The 22,112-nt window shown below is 37.7% G+C and overlaps 1 protein-coding gene across 1 annotated transcript in view; it reads right to left on the reverse strand.

Moving 5' to 3' along the window:
• Positions 1-5,051: 5,051 nt before the first annotated feature.
• Positions 5,052-22,112, reverse strand: part of LOC126162209 (neutral alpha-glucosidase AB) — a 133,285-nt gene continuing 116,224 nt past the window's right edge. The window contains exons 13-17 of the mRNA XM_049918553.1: positions 21,263-21,414; positions 21,003-21,116; positions 11,843-11,952; positions 5,646-5,749; positions 5,052-5,559 (exon numbers count right to left, since the gene is read on the reverse strand). Coding sequence (XP_049774510.1) covers positions 5,450-5,559; positions 5,646-5,749; positions 11,843-11,952; positions 21,003-21,116; positions 21,263-21,414 — 590 coding nt within the window. The 3' untranslated portion in view covers positions 5,052-5,449. The remainder of the gene's footprint in view (positions 5,560-5,645; positions 5,750-11,842; positions 11,953-21,002; positions 21,117-21,262; positions 21,415-22,112) is intronic.

Genomic DNA, 22,112 nt, shown 5'->3' on the forward strand with positions numbered 1-22,112 from the left:
GAAAAGGATAGATTGCTACTCAAAATATAGGAGATGCTGAGTTGCAGACAGGTACAGAAGACTGCTAAGCAAGTAAGCTTTTGGCCAAAGGGCCATCTTTTAAAATAGATTAGATTAGATTCAGTTTTCATTCCACAGACCCAAAAAATGAGATGATTCTCATGGGTGTGGAACATTTCAGAAAGTATAACATAAAACATTTGAATATAATACATACTATCTTGATCATTTCTCACAAGATTGTCAAAATAGGTGAATACAATGGGGTAAACTGAAACAGCTAATATTTACAGAATTAACACACTGTCAGAATGAAACATTGTTATTCACTATTAATAAATTTATCATACACAAAATACCTAATCTTGACTGTTGTAACTAAGTGCTGTCAAAATGGAAATCCAACAGACATTTTTACTTAAGCTTACTTAATAGGCTCTGTTAAGATATTCATCTATAGAGTAGGAGTAGTTGCCATTCAGAAAGTCCTTCAAACTGTTTAAACTGTGCTTTATCTGAAATCAAGTTTCTAATGGTTGCTGGCAATTTATTGAAAATGTGTGTTCCTGAGTATTGGACCCCTTTTAGGACCAATGTAAGTGATTTTAGGTCTTTATGTAGATTGTTCTTATTCCTAGTATTGATACTATGTATTGAGCTAGTGGTTGGAAATAGAGATACTGTAAAACCTTCTTAAAATGGAATCACCTGAGACTAAAATAATTTTCCAAATTGTATAAGTTTCCAGATTACACAAAACTCACTGGGCTACATAAAATTTGTCAGGTATCATGCACAAAAGTACTGTAAAAATTTTAAATTATGCATATACTGTATTTACGTACCTTCACTCCAGCACAGTAGATGTTCATTTACTGTATATTTAACAACAGAACACTGGACTATTGATAAATAACATGGTATTTCTATATTTTTACTCAAACTTTAAATCCCTTTATTATTGTATTGATATACATATTATTCCCAAGTTTATTTTCTTCAGATTTCACTTTTTTTGCCACATATCAATGAGGGAAACTTGTTTTAATTTCCTGTTCAAAACCGTTTTTTTCTACGCAATTTTTTGCACCATACAATAGTTCCAACAAGTTGGGAGAATTTGTGTGTGCTGCAAATTGCATAACATCATTTTGTTCTTCTTCTTCTTCCTTTGTTTCTTCATCAACACCCTCTGTGTCGCAGATTTCTATTAAATCTGTTGCTGAAGTGAAAGTGGAGTGAGTTGACAAAGTCATAACATTGAATGTAATCATCTGCACTACATGAAATGTTTCGCATTTTCATTAATTCTGCAATTGTTGCTGCATTTTCTTGAACTTCAATGGCCGATGGCCACAGAAGTGCCTTGTTCTTGACCCCCAAACCCTGCGTTGTTGAAGCACTTGGTGGCAGTTTCGGGTTTTATTTCCTTTACTACCAAGCCAATCCAATATACTGCATCTAGGACAGAAACTGACCATGCATGAGCAAATGCACTTTTGGCTTCTTCAACACTAAGAAAAAGAGATTGCATCAGTAACTGCCTATAATGACACTTGAATGTGTAAATAACCCCCTGGTCCATGGGTTGTGTGGGGCTGGTTGAACCTGGAGGGAACCAAGCCAATTTCACGTTTGATAACATTACTTTCGGGTGGCGGGTTGCATTGTCTGGAAAAGGAGAACTTGGTGATTTCCTTTTTTCATTTTGGCAATGAAAGAGCCCAGCTATTCTTTCATAAGACCACTCACCATCCATGCCTTTTTATTGCTTCGCCATGTGACTGGAAGCTTACTGATGTCTGTTTTGAAACAAAGAGGTTTTGCTGCCTTTCCAGTCACCAGTGGCTTCTCCGTTTCACCTAACACATAGCCACACAGCAGTACAGTGAATCTTTCCTTGGACATTTTTCCGCCGGTGTGCTTTTCACCTTTAATTGCTAGTGATTTTGAAGGCAGCGCACAATAACACAGTCCTGTTTCATTGGCACTGAACACGTTTTTCAGGCCATTCACAATTAAGTTGGACAGCATTGTCTTCCATTCTGTTGCTACACTTCCCTGCACATCTTTAGCTTCCCAACACACTTCATTCCACACAATGCTGTGCCTAGCTCTGAAACTGTCCAGCCATCCTGTGGATGCCTTAAACTCCGCAATTCCAAGCTCTGTAGCGACTTTTAGAGCCTCACTCCGCAGCATAGACGAGATAATGTTAAGTTTCTTGCCGCGCATTTACGAACCATTTCCAAACCATTTCGATAATTTCTTCATTTACAATCTTCTTTTTGAACAGTTTGGCACTTATACAGTCAGCTGTTCCAAATAGCATTGGAAAATAGCAGGTGCGGAAACCAAAAGGCAAACGCAAATATTTAAACAAACCCAAATGAGTATTTGCTACACACACATTTGAGACTCTCTATCAAGTGGTATTTGAAGATACGCGCCGCACAAATCATTTTTCGAAAGGTAGCATCCAGCGCCTAATCTGTGTGCCAGAAAATTGTTGGCCTTGCCTAAATTTTCAGAAAAGAGTTCCAGGAATTCTTTTAGTAAGTTTGCTACACTGTCTTTTGTATAGAGTGCAGACACTGACAACACATTGTCCTGAATGTTAAAGCCAAACAAATCAAAAGAATCAAGACCAAAAATGTTCTCACACTTGAGTGACTGTAGCACCAGGTAAGTCACAGTTCACGTATGTGAGCAATACATGGCAGGCAATGTACATTTTCCGAGAACGGGAATGTCTTGTCCATTATAAGCCCTCAGGTGCATGCTAGTTTTAGACAGGTGTTGGGAGTCTAACAGTTCATATGTGTGACGATTTAACAATGTGAGAGAGGCACCTGTATCCAGCTGAAATTTCACATGTTTCTCACAAAGAAGCAAATGGTTCAAATGGCTCTGAGCACTATGAGACTTAACATCTGAGGTCATCAGTCCCCTAGAACTTCTAACTACTTAAACCTAACTAACCTAAGGACATCACACACATCCATGCCCAAGGAAGGATTCGAACCTGCGACTGTAGCGGTCGCGCGGTCCCAGACTGAAGCGCCTAGAACCGCTCGGCCACACCGGCAGGCAGAAGCAAATGAACAAAAAGTTTGTTGGACTGGCACATCACTGAAGAAACTGCATGCTTGCTTGTTTCGTTAACGCCTATGCCGACTTTGAATATACTGCATTAATGACTTGGGCCTTGTGACTAGATTTTTGTGAGTGGGCTGAATTCTTATATTTGTTCCGTTGCAAACATACGGATTGTACATGTCCTTTCCTATCAACATCTGCCCCTGGAAATGTCTTACAATTTAAAACCTGGTTCCTAAATCAGTCTTACCACTATATAATCTATCTTAAACCTTTGAGTATCTCGAGGCCTCTTCCATGTATACAACCTTCTTTCATGATTCTTGAACCATGTGTCAGCTATGATTAAGTTATGCTCTGTGCAAAATTCAACCAGATGGATTCCTCTTTCATTTCTTACGCCCATTCCATATTCACCTTCTACGTTTCCTTCTCTTCCTTTTCCTACTATCAAATTCCAGTCACCCATGACTATTAAATTTTTGTCTCCGTTCACTATCTGAATAATTTCTTTTTTCTCATCATACATTTCATCAGTCTCCTTGTCATCTGCTGAGCTAGTTGGCATATAAACTTGTACTACTGTTGTAGGCATAGGATTCGTGTGTATCTTGGCCACAATAATGCATTCACTATGCTGTTTGTAGTAGCTTACCCACACTCCTATCTTTTTAATTCATTATTAAACCTACTCTTGCATTACCCCTATTTGATTTTGTATTTATAACCCTGTATTCACCTGAACTGAAGTCTTGTTCCTCCTGCCACCGAACTTCGCTAATTCCCACTATATCTAACTTTAACCTATACATTTCCCTTTTTAAATTTTCTAACCTACCTGCCCGATTAAGGGATCTGACATTCCACGCTCCGACCCATAGAACGCTTGTTTTCTTTCTCCTGATAACAACGTCCTCCTGAGTAGTCCCAGCCCGGAGATGCACACACACACTCACACAAGTGCAACTTGCACACACATCTGTGGTCTCAGAGAGCTGAAACTACACAACCCTGTCTCACTCCCTTCCCAACCACTACTTCCCTTTCATGCCCCTCGACTCTTATAACTGCCATCTGGTTTCTGTACAAATTGAAAATAGCCTTTCGCTCCCTGTATCTTACCACTGCCACCTTTAGAATTTGAAAGAGAGTATTCCAGTCAACATTGTCATAAGTTTTCTCTAGGTCTACAAATGCTAGAAATGTAGGTTTGCCTTTCCTTAATCTATTTTCTAAGATAAGTTGTAGGGTCAGTATTGCTCTCTGGAACTGCAGAAAGCTATGATTGTGTGAATCTTTTTATGGTGCCTATCGCGGCTCAGCACCTCTGCTATACGGTGAGTAGCAACGTTCTTCCTCTCTTATTGTTACATAAGAATCATATCAAACACGCTCCACAGCTTTCACCATTTTCAGCAATTTTCCCTTATTTTTTTGCCATAAACAGATTTCCTGTTTTACACTTAGAATGGATTACAGTGCTTCGAAAGAATCAGAAGAGTATACCTTCCAGCCTACTATACCACCCCGTTCAGGAATACACCAAGCATTTCTGCACAAGGTCAGCACTGCTGAAAAATAAGACTGACTCTTAAAATAAGCTACAAGCAGAGGAACCTCCTGTAATTATCTTACATATGACCCTAAAGAATTACATATGCTAGTGAAAAAGTCCGAACTACAGCTGGAAAAATAATAATTTAAACATTTCAATCTTACAATACACGTGCAGTCACTCAGAACACAAGAAACCAAAAAAAGATATTATCCCCCATATACATTTGACAAGTTTAGAATAGCTCATACTTTAAAAAAAAATGGTAAAACAAAACTACTGCAACTGACATACTTTCTCAACACAGTTGATTGATGAATTCTGTAATGCGATTTTGAAACTCTATAGAGGTGATGTATCTTCTCAACAAATGAACAGATGCAAAATGTTCCATAACTGAATCTTTTATGTGTGTGTATTTTTCATTCTTAGAGATGTATACAGCTGCAAAATACTTACAATATAATTCAACTGAAATGTTTTGTTCACAATGGAATGTGATTATAGATACAGTGATCAATAAGGAACAGTATTCAAAATTCAGGATGCACATTAAACACATGCAAACAAATAAAAAAATATCTGTACTTCATAAACAAATATTCCTAAAATAAATACAAAATATACAGGCACCCCTCACATCAAAACTTTACTTTAAGTAAAAAAGTAATCCAGTATTGACAATAAATCTCTTAAAAACACTGTTCTACCACTTAACTCTTACACTGACAACCCATGTTCCCTAAAGACAGTCAGCCATTTTGGGCCATACAAAAACAATGAGAGCTACAAAAATCACTGCAACAATATACTCCATTCTTCAGCCATATTTATACTTGGTTTTCGTACTACTAACACATTGCTGTTGTTGTCATATATAGTATTTACAGTTATTTTTCCAGTACCTGCAATAAAAAATAAAATAAAAAATGAACAGTAAATAATTGGAACCATAGCGAAGACTATGAGGGGTAGAGAGATTATAGCTTACCTTTACTTTCAACAACTGCACTCTTAATTCCTGATTCAATACCCATGATTACCACCCTTTCTAGCCAAGATTTGGTTGAAAAACTTCCTTCTTTCTTGATTTTCCTGTAAAGAATGGAATAAAAATGCCAAAAGTTAGTTTACTTGGCAAAAAATGTTTCCCTTTACTAGTATTATTAGCAAAAATTAACATTTCCTCTTCAAATTAATTAAATCATTCATTGCAATAATGTAGCAAAAAGAAAATAATTATTGGTCTCCAAGTGTACAGAAAACACTGATTTACTTCTTTTTGGTGACACAGAACAGGTTAGTATTTGCAAATAAACACACACTACTATCCACTTTCCAATTATATATATTATTTAAATTACAGGTAACCCTTCTGATGTCAACTATTAAATTTTATGTTTTTCATCATACCATTACACTATACATTTTGTTATCATCAGAAATTAACACTTGGTTGCAGATATTAACTATAAAATTTATTTTAAATTATAATGCATTTGAACATAAGTATCAATCAGTAAACTTGGTGGCCATACCTTAGATCACTTCTCTCTACTTTTGATGACTGGCTATATATGGAGAACATTGACAATACTCCTACCACTAGAAGCATATGCAAAGGACATTATTTGCTTTTTATTATTTCTTCAACTGGAGGATACACTGAGGACTTTAGCAACATGTAATGCTTGAAAAAAGCGTTTGTCACAGGACAATGACAAATGTTTGCTTTAAAAAAAAAAGAGGCAATTTGTGCATTTAATCAATAAATACACTAACATACTATCCAAATAGCCTGGATTTATTTTTCTGGGGTGAATTTTATACAAGGAGTACTGGAAGAAGCTTCAAATTAGATATGTGTGCTGGAGTATTGTTCAAACAAGGACTATTCCTTTTTGTTGGTTGCCCTCAGATGGTTCATTTGGAAGAGCAGACAGAAAGCTGACTCAGACCTCAGTCAAGCAGGCAGTTTTAATATGTTGTAGGGGTTCACTGTTATATATTCTCTGCTACAAAGAGAAAGTTTGAGAATAGAAAATTTGGTGACAGAAAGTACCTAAAAGTTGAACAGTGAGAATGTATTTTGGGTTCCAACAACAACTTAACAGAGAGCACTATCAGATTTCAAATGATTGATTTTTTTATTGGAATTAACGAGTACATAACTGTGCTCTTCTACTTGTATGAAAATTCCGTTGTAAGGTATAAAAAGCCTTTTGACACTTTTTTTGAATGGATATTAGAAATGGGTATCTTTATTCATTCATACCATAGACCAAGTTTTCTTTCAGCCATGGTTCACACTGAGACAATATGATATGCAATACAACACATTGCAACGAAGATTGAATGGCATGTTGCAATAATGATCACTCGTCATTATGCTTATCAGTTGACACTATGTTCCCACTGGGATGATCCGATATGCGGTAGACTCTCCATACGACGATACAGCAGGAATCAAGTTTCCGTTTGTTGGATTCATGAGCTATTCTGAAGAGAACATTATTGTGGCTTATGATTTAATGCTCAATAGCCTGAAAAAGAAAAGGAAGTACTTGGTGTACCCATACAATGCTACAAATATCAACCATAGTTTGGCTGTGGTATCCCATGAGATCTCCCAACACAAACATAAATTCCATGTATTCTACAGAATGAGTCTAATATCGGCTACTCTGACAAAACAGGACATAAATTTTTGTCATTTTATTTCTCTTGTTGAGGAACTACTAAATACAATAAGGAAAGCTGATGAAAGTGTGTGAATGACATTAAAAATGCAACCAAGAAAAGTTTATTTTTTATGAGACCACCTAGTATGGTACTTTATTCAAGGTGGTACATACATAAATAATGGTTACAGATTAATCAACTGCAGACAGTACTTCTCAACAATTCAGTATCATAAGGTAGTATTCAATTTGAGGAGTATTCAGAAAAAATGTTGCTGGACTTGAAGTGAGATCAGTCACCATCGATGGTGCAGCAGTGGGTGATGAACTCTGCACAATGACAGAAAATGTATTTGAAAAAATGGGAGAGGCCCATGACGATAAGAAAAATCCTGTTTACTTCTCCGGTTTGTCCAGCTGCATGAGCAGCATTCATAAGTGACAGGAATTTAGTTAACTTCCAGATCTATTTTATGCCTGCCACAAAGTTTAATGAAATCAGGACGCTTAAATTGAAAAAAAGCATCCAGCCAGCATCAAAAGCTGATGGCTCCCGGTGTCTTTTCACTTCAGTAAGATTTTCGTTTCCAGCTTCAGCTTGTACTGGTAGCATATGAAAAAGAGAAACATGAGGCAGCACCATACTCTGCATAGCAGGTGCCAATAACAAAGTGAGAGGCACGTGACTGCCAATCTTGTGGCAAGCAACCTCCAATATATCTCACACTTCTTTTTGAGAATGTAAACAGATATTGTTCTCATTCCAACATTAGAAACAATTTTGATATGACAGCTATATGTGGCAATCTGAGACCTACAATCCACCAAAGTCAAACTAGTCCACAACTACATTCTTCACAGCAACCTTTCCAAAATATGCACTGTGATTTACTTACCTGCAAATTATCACAATAACAACGGGCAATAAGAAAAAGAAAACCAATTCATTATCACTCTGTGATAAACTATAAGATGTGGAAAAATCTAGTTTTTCTTTTTCTCTTTCTTTTTTTCTTTTTTTTTACGAAAAAGTTTCCTCAGATTCAAAATGAGAAGGACTGCATAGTGGAGAACATATGCAAATCCCAAAAGCAGTATTTAATTTTTTACACGAAAGTAAAAGTTTTACTAAGAAATGAACTAGAGACAGATGTAGCTTTGCTTCATCTACAAAGTTTGTGGCACATCATACGACTTGGGTGATACAGTTTTCCAGCAAGAACCACACCAATTTTACTTGGCACAAAATCAGAAGTGGCTCATGGATATTTGTCATAAAATTATCAAATATAAGCACTGGTCTGAAAAATAGGGCAAACTCAACTAACTTTGTAGTACAGCAAATTTCGCAGTACCATACATATCCTTTCACTGCGAAATTGTATGAGCTGATTTTAAGTACGAACACTGCACCACAGGTGGCAGCACCTGTCAGCAGCGTGTGATTGAGAAAACAGCTACCGGAGAGCACCCTTGTTGCTGTGGCAAAATTTTTTCCAGTGTGGTTGAGAATATTTTCAGTGTAGCACGTGTTCGGTGACAGCTTCCTGGTTTTTTATCGATACTGCTGATATAATATCAAGTGTAAGTATAAGACTTTTATTGATGGTTTCTTCACAGTCCTCTATTTACTTTGAGGTCTTGTTCACCATTTTGACACCAATAGTTTGCTTGTAATTCACTTTTTCCAGTACTGAAGTTCTTAAAGATTTGGTGCTGCTGGCGGGTGCTTAAAGCAGTTCGAGAAGCACGCGAATCAAATAAAAGAACGTATTATACATGTTGTTATGCCGAATTAAAGTGCTTTCATGATTTGAACGCAATACTGACATTCGTAAAGGAAGTCTTAAGGTATTTATTGGTTTAATTTATTACAGATGTCTAAACCTAGAGGCAAATATGGAGAACAGTACAGCAGAAAGGATTTGGATGAAGCTGTACAAAGGGTGTCAATTTATAGATCCAGTAAAGATTTTGGCATACCTTACAACACCCTAAAGGATCTAAAGGATAGACTAAGAGTTTATGCCAATCCTGTGGACTGTGCTCTCATGAAAAAGGGGCGCATCTTCTTTTTAACAAAAGGAAGAGAAAACTAAATTGGTTAAGTATGCAACTGAAATGCAAGAACTGGGTTTTGGACTGTCTGCGAGTGATATGCGTTGTTAGGCTCGCAAATTAGCATCAGAGACCTCAGGGGAACCCATTTGGGGAAGAAAGAGACGAGGCAGGATGGGACTGGTGGAATTCATTTAAGAAACGATATGGCTTAAGTTTATGTCATCCAGAAAAATCTGTCATATCATACGGCCGCAACTTTGAATCGTTCTGATTTGAACGATTTTTATGATATGCTATGTACTGTGTATGAGAAAAAAACAGGGGCTCGGGACAAAGCCAAATCTAATTTGAAATCTAGCGAAACAGGATTTTCAATGGTGAATAAGCCAATTTGTTTCATTGAAAGGAGGGAAATGTGTCAACCAGCAGACAACTGTTGAAAAGGGGGAGACCAACAGTTATGATTGCTGCCAATGCTATGGGACAAACAGTGCCTCCCCTGTTTATTTTCAAGGGGGTTTGTGTCACCGATAGCTTGAAGGAAAATGCTCCTCCATTGAGTCAGTTAGCAGAGTCAAAAAATGGCTGAATAAATTCGGAAATGTTCTTGGAGTCTTGAAGCACTTCATTAATCACATTCCTCTCGCTTGTCCTGTTCTGCTATTGATGGACTCACATTCTAGCCATGTCTCTCCAGAAGCTCTACAATTCAGACATGATAATGGCATTATTTTTGTTATCTTTCCATCACACCACTCAGATCTTGCAGCCGTGTGATGTGTCCATGTTTGGCCCTCTAAAAATGGCTTAGAAAGGAATGTGAGATACTTTATGAAAACTGTGGTTACGAGCCTACAAGGATGGATTTTTACCATCTGTTCAAGAAGTCCATGGATGAAACTATATCTCCAGCCAACAACAGGAGTGGTTTTTCTAAAAACTGGAATTTTTCCCATAAATAGAGATACCATTCTGGATGTCACTTTGAAGGTTTCCCAAGTTCATGTGACCTTCAATGCGCAGCAAGTAGAGCTACCTGAAAGAACAGTAGATGGATGTGTATCAGCACAGCAAAAAGAAGCTGTTCATAATGTGCCATCTGAGATAAAAGTGTCAACAGATCAAACTGAAAATATTTGGGAAGAAATTAACATGCCTCTTCCAAAATCCATAAAATCATGGAGAAAGAGGAAACATGCAGCTACTTCAACCAGAGTTATTGCTGATGAAGGCATGTTGGTTGCATGAGGCCTAAAAACCCCTGAAGAAAGGGAAGCAGAATGAATAAATTTCAAATCAAAGGGGAATGTTCCAGCAGCGAGGCAACTAGGAAAATGAGTACTTCAAAAGCTAGAATGGGAAAATAGCAAGCGTGCACACAAGTAGTTCCTTCAACAAGATGATGTATGCCTGTACAGAGAAGATTAATAAGAAATGCAGGAAAGGATGACAACATTTGTTCACCATGTGGTGGAAATTACGAAGATGATATAATGATGGCCAAGCGTACATTTGTTGTTTGAAGTGTGAGTGCTGGTTTCATCTATCTTACCGAAGACTGAAGGTGTACTATGCTCAGTTCACATGCTGTTTATGCAGTGATGCTGATTCTGATTCTGATTAATTTTAATCACATTTTCGATTTTAAGAACTAGCTTCAATTACATTTCTGATTTTAAGATTTTGTATGAATGCAGTAAATAATTTTGTTTATTTTATTATTCATTTTTATGTTAAAGTATGTAATTAAATAATCATATTACCTTTGATTACATTACTTATACTACTGTAGTAATAGTAAACATAGTAAAGTAAGTTCCTATGGGACCAAACTGCTAACGTCATCGGTCCCTAGGCATACACACTGCTTAATCTAACTTACACCAAGGACAACACACACACACACACACACACACACACACACACACACACACACACACACACACACAAGGGAGGACTCGAACCTCCGATGGGGGGAGGCGGATGGGGGGGGGGGAGGAGGAGCCGTGTGAACGGAGGCATGGTGCCTTAGACTGCACGGCTACCCCGCATGGCTCTGGTTACATTAAATCATGTTCTGATGACACCAAAGTATTTTCTTAGAATTGTAACTGCTACTGCGAAATTACCCGAGTGTTGAAAAATTGCCCGAGTTCTTATTAATACAGTAAATCAGCACTATTTTAAGAAAGCTTTTTGTATCTGAAATTTAACTTTCAATATTTAACATTTCTATCACCGAATTTTACTACTTTTACTTATCATTTGACACAAAAATTCCATTTTTAATATTTCTTTTAAATACTAGAGGCAAAAAAACCTTAATACTGCAAAATTAGCTAAGTTTACCCTAAATAAATATATTACACAAGCCTATTTCTCAGCTTCTGTCAATGGTTTTATACAAATATTGAATTAAGAATTTTCTCTATCTTTTTTCAGTTACCTTGATGTGAGTTTATTTCCAGCAAATTCAAGAGATAAATACAAATATGCTCCTTTCTTGTATTCAAAGGTCTCTCCATCATCCATGTATAATCGGCCAGAAGCAGTTTTCTAAGGGCAGAAAAAAGGAAGACAAATTTAATAACTAAATTCTTTAAATATAACTGATATCAAAACAGCTGCGCATGTACAAAAATACGGTAACACCTGCAGGATGTCATAGGAGGAATGCTCAATGTTCAGGGTTACAGCAGGAACAATCACTGAAAGCAAACAAGTCTATTAAACCTGGGCTCTAAAATGCACACCTCAAGATATAGAGCACTTTTTCATCTTCGATACTATGAACAAATCTCTTCTACTGCAACTTCTTTGCTCTCCATATTTTGAGAAGTGATAGTACAGTCCAAAACAGAAAAAAAATTCCAGTAAACATGGGCTCTGAAGTGCCTACCTTGAGAGCTACGAGGACTTTTTCATCTTTGCTAATTTTTAACACATCTCCGTGCTCATAGCCCTTAAGGTATGAATTTTAAAGCCCATCTTTACTAGATTTCTTTTTTTCTCTTTGAGTGGTTATTCCTGTTATATACCTCAATACTGACCATTCCTCCTGTTGCACCCTGTATAATATTTAGTATAGTCTGAACAGTATGTAGCAAAACATCAGAAGACTACCATTATACAACAGAACACTGCAATGCATTATGCACGATTTTCAATAACTCTATAACAGTAATTACATTAGGAAGAAAACTTATATTTCTATTCATCAACATTCTATTAATTACAGTTTCATTACTTTTCAGTTTCTCAACAAAAATACATTGTATTATCAAAGTCCATAAAATACAATATCAGAACTGTGCATGTCAATATTACTGATATTTCTGCTAAAACAACTGCACATTATTTAAACCTTCAGGTTTGACATTTAAAATACCTTACAAGAGCATACCTATATTGCCGATTGTATTTGATCATATTAAGATATGCGTGTATAACCTTGTTTTTCTAAAGGTAAGAAAAAGAGTAGTCAGAAAGTTCAGTTTTCTTTTACCCAGTAATATGGAGTAATGCATGCATAAAATATTCATCTGCAAATGTTATTCATGAAACAAATAAGAACCAGCTGATAAATGCTCCTCTCAGAGCACAAAGTTATTAAAAGACTTGACAGAAAAGTCAGGAACCAGCTTTGTCAATCCTCATTCCGCCTCCCTCACCATAGTGTCTCCTTTAGCCTTTCTGTCCCATGGCCACTGTCTCCACTATACCTCAACACCTTAAAAATTCTGGGGGGGGGGGGGGGGGGTGGTTGTGGTGTCCAACTTAGTTCTTCCACTATACCCAATTTTGGTCCAAAATGTGTCCTCCCCCATATCTACATGTTAAAGTTCTCTGGTCTAGAAGTGCCCAGACTTTCCAAGTCTATATAAGGTCTCCACTCATCTGTATTTTTCATTTCCACTGTCTACTCTATATTTTGCTCCCACTCCCACTGTTTCATTCTCCATCCATTTCTCTTTTACTTCCACTGTCCCTCACTGCTATTTCCTTCATCCACCTCTCATTCTCTTCTCCATGCATCTCTTCTCTCTTTCTCTCCCACTGGCACTGTCTTCTCTCTCTCTGCCACTCTCTTTTGTCACAAATAGTGTGAATAAGTTTGCATGCCAAAAGTTTTGCTGAGGAAAGTGAAATGAAGACCAGAGCAGCTGATTCCCAATTTTCAGTCCTAGTTGCCTTTTTTGTGATCAGACTGCATTTTTCAGCTGGTTCTTTTCTTTTCCCTGTTACAGCACAAGGGGAGGGGGGGGGGGGGGGTTGCTTACATAAAATGGATTCTGTAGGTCAGTAAAGTTTAGACTTTTTATATACTTCAACACATTTATATACTTTATATACCTAAAAACAAAGATGATGTGACTTACCAAACGAAAGCGCTGGCAAGTCAATAGACACACAAACATACACACAAATCTCCTTCCCTCTTTCCTGATGAAGCAACCGTTGGTTGCGAAAGCTTGAATTTTGTGTGTATGTTTGTGTGTCTATCGACCTGCCAGCGCTTTCGTTTGGTAAGTCACATAATCTTTGTTTTTAGATATATTTTTCCCACGTGGAATGTTTCCCTCTATTATATTCATATCATTTATATACTTTGATGCACATAAACAACAAATAGGTAGCAATAATAGATTATCACAAAATGCAGAATAGGAATTATTCTCATCCAAATGGGGATTGCCTTTTGTTTCATCCAAATACAATAAATAGAGTCCTACACCAAATTAAAAAAATAAAACCACCACCTTGAGGAATAAAAAAGAAAAAAATTAAAGCAGTACGACAGAAGTACAGTCTGAAGTGACCATGCCACAAAATATAAGCTGCTTCTAGTTTAAAGTGAGCATAGGACTCCCATCCAATGCAAGTTAACTTTACACTACTTTATATTCAAATGCACAACATTTTTAGGCCACAACTAGAGCATGCAGTAAAATCGCTATGTCTGAATTTCATGTGTCAAAATAATTTTTAGTAAGTTACTTATACCACGAGTTGGCACTGTTGAATAATTTCCAGGTCAAGACAGCCTGTGTATGTGTGAAGTGCCCATTATATAGAGACAGCATGTCACAGTTTTGTTTGTGAAAAAATGACAACTAAAATTATAGTTCGGTAACCTCGGAACCCTTCCTATCACCTCAGAACCCTTCCCATGTGTCCAATAAATTAGTTAAAACTATATTTATGCCTCAGAGTGGATATGTTTTTGCGGTGTAAGTACGGTACCTTTGAACCTCTGTATCATGGTAATGAGTAATGATGCCACAAAAAGTTTCAAACTTCCTTTAAGGATATCACCTTATGAACATAAGGTAAAAAGTTTTACAATTTGCCATGAATAGAAATTATAGAAGGGAAGGGGCCATCCGCAAAACATGTACTTTTCACAAAAAACATTTTTTGGGGGGAGGGGGGTCTCAAGAACTGCCCAGAACAAATAGTGTCCACCTTAGACCACACCTAATGGCAAAAGAATAAACTGATTTGCTCAATTTGCCTGGGACCAGGATAACATTGAGTGACAAGATGTACTAAGTTGTTTTAAGGAGAGATCAGCAGTACCAGGATTGGATGTGATGGTCTGGGAAATCTCCTTTTGAACTAGGCTGGTGGGATCTGAACAAATACATTTGCTTAAGTGCAAAGGCTGTACGGGAGGGGATGTTTGACATTGAAAGGATGGAAACTGTCAAAATATAAGAACTGCTGTTTGTCAGTATATTTAATAAAAACATAAATGTGTAGCTGACCCTCTGTGAGACCGAGGTCAACATCAAGGAACATGCCATGGTATTCGGAATAGGACAGTGTGCAATTTAACTGGGAGAATGTATGTAGAGATTCCACAAATTTTAACAGGTCAGTCTCACCTGAATCGATATGGGAAGATGTCATCAATGTATCTAAACCAAACCTGTGCCTGAAGGCATTTGGGTAACAAGAAATTGTCCTCAGAGAGACCCAAGAACAGTTTGGTATAGAAGGAGCTGTCCTGATTCCCACAGCCATGCCCCTGATATGTTTGTATGTCTCCCCACCAAAGATAAGGTAGTTTCTGGCAAGTATGAAATTGATTACTGTGACCAAGAAGGATGTCATATGTTTGGAATCAAGTGGGCATTGGTGGTGGTGGTACTGTTCAGCAGCAGTACATGGGGGATGTTGGTATAAAGGGAGGTTCCTTCAATTGGGAAACAAAGTGTGTGATGGGAGTGGAACAGGCACAGATTCAAACGAACTAATAAATGGTTGGCATCTTTAATACAGAAGGGAAATCTTTGTACTATAGACTGCAGGTGTAGATCAAAATGGGCAGATATACATTTGGTGGATGCTCTGAAGCCAGCAACTATGGGACAGGTAGGGTAAATGGATTGGTGGATCTTAGGAAGAAAGTAAAAGGTGGAGATGTTTGGGTGGGATAATAAGTTCTATGGATTGAGCTGTTAGTTCTTGTGAGAGGCCTGGCATTTTAAGGAGGGACTTTAGATCTTTCTGTATCATAGGGATGCAATCTTTATGGCAGATTCTGTACAATGAGTTGTCAGACAGATGGTGTAGATCCCTTGTCTGCTCAGCTGATAATAATGGAATCATCAATTTTTAAGGGACAAAGAGCCCAGAGTTCTGCAGAGGATATGCTAGGATCATGTTGTAGGGACCTGAGAAAGGGATGCGAAGCAATGCCAGATGTTAGGAATTTCTTGTAAAACTTGTAAGGGGTGATTTTGAGGTAGTGGTGGTGGGTAAATTTGGAACCATGGTTAGAACTGTTTAAGGCAAGGTTCACTGTCAGGTTTGCTGTTGAAAAGGTTCTGGGTTTGGGTTGCAAAGTGATGTTTCCAGTTGACACTACATGTGAAGAGAGTAGGTCCTTCACCAAACCAGAAATGTATGTTTAGGGCTGAAAGTAAGACCCCCCCCCCCCCCCCCCCCCCAGGTTATTCAGGAAGTGCAAGTGCCTTAGATGAAAGGTTGAGAACACTATACTGATGAGGCTGTCTTGTGATCATGAGTTACCATTGCTCTCAGAGCCAGTGTTGAAGGCTAGGGAATGTTAAGAAAGTAGGCCAAGCTCAGTCTGTAGGAGAGAATGGTGGTTGATGGTGTGGCTGTTTCGGGAGCTGAAAAGAAGTTGGAAGAGAAACACCACTGTTGAGGTAGTTTAGCATAAGATTGGATAGCTTTTTGTGGTGAAGTCTGGCTTGTTATTGTACAGTTTGAAACAGGCTTGGAAGATGACACCATCCACAGAAACAAGAGAGGCAGGTAACTGCAGATTTTGTACAAGGAGAGAGATGCAAGACCATGTCAGACCTTATGCTTCTCCTCCACCCATTTCCCTATCCTATGGCCCCTACCCCTGTGTCTGTCACTGCTGTAGGACTCGTCCTATGCACCCTCCTGCCACCACCTATATCAGACTTGTTGCTGGTAAAACATACATTATCAAAGCCAGAGCCACTAGTGGAATGATGCATGTTGTGTACCAGCTGTTACGTAAACAGTATTCGGCCTTCTAGCATCAAGTTATCAGTCAGGATGAACTGACAGAGGGTATATACTGGCAACACACAACACCCTTTGCAGAGCTCACTCTACAACACAACAATTGTGACCTCAGTGCCTGTTTCATCATATGTGCCATCTGGATTCTACCCCAGACACTAAGCTCTCAGAACTCAACAGATGGGTACTGGCATTACAATGCCACCTGGCCTTAATTTACATTAATTTCTTCGGTCTCAGCATTTATTCTTAGTAACTATTCCTTTCATTACTCTCTTTTAGTTTTCTATATATTTTTTGCCTGTCTATTTTCCCTCCACACTCCACCATGCACTTGGCTTTTTGTTCTTATTAACAATGTTTTGTCAGTAACCTCTGTGTTGCTTATTATGCTCTCTGACTATTTAGACTCTCAAGTTTTCAAATACTGCTCAGTTTATTCCTAACAATCTTTCCTTTTCAACCTATCCAGTAAACCTCCCCTAGCCCGGGATTTTGGACAACTTTTCGAAACTATCCCTATTTCCAAAACAATGCCAGTCATTTTCCTTCATTCTTCTTCGTTGCCCCTCAACTCTTCTGCCTGAAAAAGGAGCCACTGGCTCTGAAACCTTGCAAATTTTGTTAATCTTTGTGTGTGTGTGTGTGTGTGTGTGTGTGTGTGTGTGTGTGTGTGTGTGTGTGTGTGTGTGTGTTGTTCTGCTGCCACTTTGGGCATAGATTTTCGATCTACCCAGTTACATAATATTTTCAAAAACTGAAAATTGATTATTTTTGTTGATAATTTTTTGTTTGCTTGTAAGCACATGTCTGTGATACTGGTAAACATTGAAATGTTTGTGGCACAGAACTCTAGCACACCAGTAAAGGTGCCAAAACAAAAGAGACAGCCCTCAGATGAAAGTGGAAACAGACTACACCAATGTGTTCTGGATCCTCTAGCAATATGCAGAACTTGATCACTATCTCAGATATACGCTAAAGTGCATTTTTGTTGGACCATCTATAAAAGTTTCTTTCCATGCCATTCATTGATGAGATGTGAAATGCAATCTCCATAGGACAAATACTGAGGAGGCAAGGCTGAAGAATATTCACAGTTTCTAACCAGAAGATCTGGTTCTTTTGCATTGTCTCAGCAGGTTCTCACAAAATTTGGTCTATTTACTTAAGTGTCTGTTAGTTATGACTTATCATTAGTTTTGTTGCACCCCACCGTCAATGAAACAAACCTGCAAACATCTTTCTTTGCATATGCTCAAAGGTACTTGTTCCCTTAGTTGTTTCATAGGCAATCTCTTTTCCCAACAAACACCAGTTTCCCAAAATCCTGTCATTTACTGCACCTGCAATTGAGCCTATTTGTTTGTTCTACCCTACAAGAAAGGCATGCATCACAGAGAGATTTACAACTGAAATTCTGAGACAGTATTTTCTGGGAAGAGTCAGATAGCATATTACTTTCTCCCACATGTCTCACAAAATAATGAGAATGAGAACATTCAAGAAATTAGGGTTGTTAACAAAGAGGTTTACCAACAATCATTCTTTCCAAGCAACATTCGCAAATGGAACAGGTGAAGGGGGGAGGGGGGTGGGGATGATCAGTTAGTGGTACTAAAGTACCCTACCTCACACACCACTAGGTGTGTTTGTAGAGTATATATATGTAGATGTTTATCTCTAAACACACTACTACTCCAAAGTATTTGCACAACATGACTTTACTTTTGTTAACATGACTGTCTGCTTTTGTCACGACTGGAGACAATTCAAAAATTGTCCACAGTTCCAGACTCTGATTGACTCGGAACCTAGGAATCAAGTTATTAAGAAGCTTGCCCAAAACCCTATATGATGGTATACAAGACACTATCTGCTGGAAAAGGAATTTTACATTCGCAAAGAGCACACATTAATTTAAATTTGTATATATTGTTCTTAATAACTAATTGTGTGCAAGAGTGTAATTCAAAATGGTTGATTCTTTGGAAATAAATGATTTTGAATGTCTTCTGTTGTTAATGTGTCCTATATTACACGTGCACTTGCTGAACACACTGTAATTCTACAGGATCAAATACAATTCAGTTAAATATAGCAGTTTTAAGGAAATCAGGGTCTACACTGATGCATAATCTCGTACGAGAACCATGACATTTACTACGAACTACTGGTCTCTGGATTTTAGTAAATGTAGGCTCTTACTGTATAATCTTCCACATCTGCATTGCACCACAAAAATTTATATTAAAGACCTGATCTATGGTACACTACAACTGTTGTTGGACAAGCTACCAAGGTGTCAGGGATTATGGCAATGAAAGTTAATCAGTAAATTAAAGGCTCTCATCCTCTAGAACCAGCTACTGAATTTAAATTTGAGGTAACACTGACTGAACAGAATAGACTTGTTGCTGCCGTTCAACGTATTCAGTGCCCAGATGTCACCACATGGAATACAAATTTTTTAAGATAATAAAATGGTTGCACTACAGGTAGATCATCTCAGGGGATTATGTCCAGCATTAGTAAATGTCTAGAACATGCCTACAGCATTATGTGGACAAGGGAGACATCCTAACAAAACATTAAAAAAAACTATAGAAAAGGCAAATAGTCTAAGGTTGTATAATGTGGAATTTACTCAGTGTAACAGTAGCAGTAGTCAGTGTGATTACAATTTTCCAGGCAATTATGAATTCTGAATATGAAACAATGGAGCCTCCAGGTAAGAATATCAACAATGTAGGAAAAGACAGATTGCTGCTTACCGTAAAGATTACATGTTAAATTGCAGACAGACACGATTAAAAGGTAACTTACACATAAACTTCCAGTCACAGTCTTTATTGGAAAAAGATAAACAAACACCATCCATTCACACAAGCAAGCAAACCTCATGCAAACATGACCGCCAATTATGGCAGCTCGGGCCAGAATGCATTCTGGCTCGAGCTGCCAGAATTGGCAGTCATATGTACGGTCTGTGTTTCCCTTTTTCTGATGAAGGCTGTGGCTTAAAGCTTGCATGTAAATGTCTCTAATTGTACCAGTCTGCAATTTAATGTGTAATACTTATGGTTAGTACTGATCTGTCTTTTCTTACATTGTTAATTTTGAATATGAGACAGATTTGAAATAACATGAGCTTGGCATTTCAAGGGGAGGGTGGGGGGGGGGTGGGGGTGGGGGGGGGGGGGATATTGGGAAATACATTTATTGGTGTTGTGGAAAATGATGCTTAATGGTTGAACTGTTTAGTGCAGGCTTATAGTCAAAGTTAATTGTCAGCTTGCATTAGTAAACAAATTAAAAACAAAGAAAATGGAAAGCTGTCTTTTATATTAGTACAAAATTGCATTAAATTTTAGATGGACTTGGTATATTACACATTTGTCACCAATGAAAGACAGTGTTATTTCTATTGGCTTTTAATTATTTTTTTGGAAGAGCAATTTCATCTATGGATGGCAAAAGGAGCAGGCTGTGCAGAAATTAGGATCTATTATCCCTGTGTAGCACAGAAACTGTTATAATGATTTATAAAAGATATTGCTTAAGTTATAAAAGTTTAAAATTTGGTATATCATGCATGGAAACACTGTAATTTGTATCTGAAATTAGACCAAAAATTTCAATGCAACTGAACACGCTTCACATTTTAGTGAGACCATGAAAAGAAGAAACATAGTACCAAATAAAGAGCCCTAACTAACTTCTGAAGAAACACAGGCTGTAAGATAACATGTTTAAAATGAAGTCTGCACTGGCATAAACAGTAAGGTAGCTGCAATTTCTTTGAACTATCATATCGTTTTTATTTTCAGTTTAGCACAATGTACTGCAACAGTTACAAAGTGGCAAACAATTTTTCCTTCACAGTTTTCATGCATCAATCAGAATAAACAGACTGCCAATTATTCACAACACATACTTATAATTAATTATATAATTAACAAACAGCTGATAATTTAGTAGTTCAAGGATGACACTGAAAATACTGTTTCCCTTTGTGGTCTTAATCTTTTTTTCAATTATAAATAAAAATCAAGATCTATGTCACATTCAATACTCACATTTTGATTCAGTGCCACATACAATGTAAATGGATCATTTAAAGTCAATGTCGATGCCCTCCTTATTCTTTCTTTCTTTGGAATGATTTTCCCTCCTCGTTGATACACAGGTATCTAGTCACCAGGCAAACAAGTAAAAATAAATAAGAACAGTGCCGTAGTATTCAACATTATGAGGAAATTAACTACATCTATAGTGGCAAAACAACGAAGTTATATCATGAATAAAGGTTTCATGTAGTGTACCAATTTTGTTTTACCTTGTCAATGGTGACTGGAATTTTTGTATGCTTTCCACCTTCAAATTTCTGGTACGTATCCACATCATACCAAATCTCTGACACGCCTGGGTGGTACACTGTCACTTCTGTAGCCCCAGGACTTGTTACGGGATGAACAAGCAGAGAGTCACCTGTAAAATAACTTATGGTGACTACTCATTTGTATGATTTCTGGAACACTACTGTACAGCATCTTTAGCAGTTAAATGGTTCAAAGACAGGAACTGGTCAGGAAAGAAGCTTTGGATTAGCAATGAGTAAACTTCTGTCAGCTATTTTGTGAATTTATAAGATTTTGTAATAAAAGGGAAGGTGTGAATGAACAAGTGGACACACAATTGTATCAGCAATGGCGCAGAAAGAACAGAAAACTAGGAAGAAATACAGGCAAAGCAGCCTTCTTCCACATACAGTAGTGCTCACACTTATAATAACAGAAAACAAAGTAAAAACTATAGAATCCAATTGATTACCACATACAAAGTGTTGCGGAGTAATGTCAAGCGCATGCTTGACAGTCAAGAATGTTAGAGCCAAGAGGGCTGCGAGACGAGTCAAGAATGTTAGAGCCAAGAGGGCTGCGAGACGAGTCAAGAATGTTAGAGCCAAGAGGGCTGCGAGACGACATCAGCCAATAGTACGCTGACCGACCCCTCTTTAAGACAACACTGAGACAGCAGCAGCCTCTAGGTGATGAGAACATAAGCACTAGAGATGGGGGATCCGCTCTTGAACTAATTCATAGAGTTCAATCTTTCAAAGGAGTGAACAATCAGTGATTCAGAAAAAAAGAACGGTAGCTCCAAACGTTTCCCACGGCAGAGAGAGA

The sequence above is a fragment of the Schistocerca cancellata genome, chromosome 2 (assembly GCF_023864275.1).
Source record: "Schistocerca cancellata isolate TAMUIC-IGC-003103 chromosome 2, iqSchCanc2.1, whole genome shotgun sequence".
Taxonomy (NCBI): Eukaryota; Metazoa; Arthropoda; class Insecta; order Orthoptera; family Acrididae; genus Schistocerca; species Schistocerca cancellata.